At 41.6% G+C, this 2,623-nt stretch overlaps 1 protein-coding gene across 1 annotated transcript in view; it reads right to left on the reverse strand.

The window, feature by feature from the left end:
* Positions 1-241: 241 nt before the first annotated feature.
* Positions 242-2,623, reverse strand: part of LOC145875668 (NLR family CARD domain-containing protein 3-like) — a 3,430-nt gene continuing 1,048 nt past the window's right edge. Inside the window, exons 1-2 of the mRNA XM_082971506.1 lie at positions 2,436-2,623; positions 242-2,043 (exon numbers count right to left, since the gene is read on the reverse strand). The exon at positions 2,436-2,623 is cut by the window's right edge and continues 1,048 nt beyond it. Coding sequence (XP_082827632.1) covers positions 242-2,043; positions 2,436-2,623 — 1,990 coding nt within the window. The remainder of the gene's footprint in view (positions 2,044-2,435) is intronic.

Raw genomic sequence — 2,623 nt, forward strand, 5'->3', positions numbered from 1 at the left:
ACACATTGTTAATTTAGTGTAGAAGGACAAAGGCAGATGGATTTGGTTAATTCTCCCAAACAACATATAGATTCTTCTTCTGTCTCCTAGAGTTGTATGGTCATATTGTTATACTAATGTGAAAATCAATGCATTTATTCAATGTTTTCAATATAATATTATACACATATTATAATGCATATTTTTCTTTAACCTGAATATTTCTTCCTGACGATTACATTTTATTTGTCATTTTATGTACTCACAGAACAGCTCTGGAGGCTTTGACCACTGGCAGCAGCCTCAGAAGACCTTCCTCTGATCTGGAGTATTTCTTCAGGTCAAACACATCCAGCTCCTTTTCTGAAGTCAGCAACACAAAGACCAGAGCTGACCACTGTGCAGGTGACAGGTTGGGTTTTGAGAGACTTCCTGATCTCAGGTAGCTTTGGATCTCCTCCACTAGAGAATGGTCATTCAGTTCATTCAGACAGTGGAACAGATTGATGCACCTCTCTGGAGAGGGATTCTCCCTGATCTTCTCCTTGATGTACTTGACTGTTTTTTCATGGGTCTTTGAGCTACTTCTTGTCTTTGTCAGTAGACCTCGTAAGTGCTTCTGATTAGACTTCAGTGAGAGGCCCAGAAGGAAGCGGAGGAAAAGGTCCAGGTTTCCCGTCTCACTTTGTAAGGCTTTATCCACAGCACTCTTGTAGAAAGAAACTTCAGACTTGTCTCTGAACAGCACAGAAAGGTTCCTGGACGTTGATTGCGGTTCGGCCATTAGATTCTCATTGTTGTTGATGAATGAGAGGAACACATATACAGCAGCCAGAAACTCCTGAATGCTCAGATGAACAAAGCAGTACACCTTGTCCAGGTACAGCGAAAATTCCTCTTTAAAGAGCTGTGTGCACAATCCTGAGTACACTGAGGCTTCATTGACATCAATGCCAGCCTCTTTCAGGTCTTCTTCATAGAAAATCAGATTGCCATTCACAAGCTGTTGAAAAGCCAGTTTTCCCAGTGACAGAATGCTGTCTTTATTCCAGTGTGGATCTGTCTCTTCTTTCCCAAGATACTTTTCATTCTTCTGTTTGGTGTGAAACACCACAAGGTGTGTGTACATCCCAGTCAGAGTCTTGGGCATCTCTTCTCTCTTATGTTTCAGCATGTGTTCGAGGACTGTTGCAGAAATCCAACAGAAGACTGGAATGTGGCACATGATGTGGAGGCTCCTTGATGTCTTTATGTGTGAGATGATTCTGCTGGCCAGGTCCTCATCACTGAATCTCTTCCTGAAGTACTCCTCCTTCTGTGGGTCATTGAACCCTCGTACCTCTGTCACCTGGTCAACACACCCTGAAGGGATCTTATTGGCTGCTGCAGGTCGGGTCGTTATCCAGAGGAGAGCAGAGGGAAGCAGATTTCCCTTGATGAGATTTGTCAGCAGAACATCCACTGAGGTTGACTCTGTGACGTCACAACAGATCTTGTTCTTCTGGAAGTCTAGGGGCAGTCGGCACTCATCCAGACCATCAAAGACGAACAGAACTTTGTACTTGTCGTAGTTGGAGATTCTTGATTGTTTTGTTTCCATTGAGAAGTGATTGAGAAGTTCAATCAAAGTGTTTTTGTCCCCTTTCATCAAATTCAGCTCCCGAAAAGGGAATGAAAATACAAATTGGACATCCTGATTTGCTTTTCCTTCAGCCCAGTCCAGAATGAACTTCTGCACAGAGACTGTTTTTCCAATGCCAGCGACTCCCTTTGTCAGCACAGTTCTGATAAGTTTGTCTTGTCCAGTTAAGGGTTTGAAGATGTCGTTACATTTGATTGCAGACTCTGGTCTTGCTTGTTTCCTGGTTGTTGTCTCAATCTGTCTCAGCTCATGTTCATTATTGACCTCTCCTGTTCCTCCCTCTGTGATGTAGAGCTCTGTGTAGATCTTATTGAGAAGTGTTGGGTTTCCTTGTTTAGCGATCCCCTCAAATACACATTGAAACTTGTTCTTTAGATTAGATTTGAGTTCACGTTGGCAAATCTCAGCAAGCTCATCTGAATCTAGAAATAACACAGAGGATATTAATATTACGTCTGTTTTAATGCCTACAGTATTGTAGGACTGTTATAACATTTTAAATTATACTAATTTCTTCACATATATAACTGTCTATATAAATGTGTAAATGTTTTCATAATGCATTACAGACTGGTGTGACTGATTATATTATTATTGGTATTATTGATGGTATTATTAATGTTGTCTCTCTCTCTCTCGCTCTCTAAATTAATCAACACAACACATCCCTTCTGCTACTTGATGAGGCCACTAGGTGTTGTGTTAATTAAGGCTGCTACAATATCATTGAGTTACACAGCTACTTTAGCTGTACTTTAGCTACAGCTTTTAAATGTTATAAAACAGCATTCAACATGATGCAGACAGATCTTACATTTCTCCAGTGTGTCAGCAAGCTCCTTCTGGTTCATTTTCCTCAGGACGTGCAGTGTGATCTTCAGAGCCCCCTCTCTGGCACTGCTCTCCTGCTTCTCATCTTCAGCATCCACCACTTCCTCATCCTGCTTCTGACTCTCAAAGCCTTCTGGGAGTTCTGGACTAAGAATCCTCTTGAACATCTTC

This window comes from Salmo salar, unplaced genomic scaffold (assembly GCF_965601325.2).
Source record: "Salmo salar unplaced genomic scaffold, fSalSal1 ptg000306l, whole genome shotgun sequence".
In the NCBI taxonomy this organism is placed as follows: domain Eukaryota; kingdom Metazoa; phylum Chordata; class Actinopteri; order Salmoniformes; family Salmonidae; genus Salmo; species Salmo salar.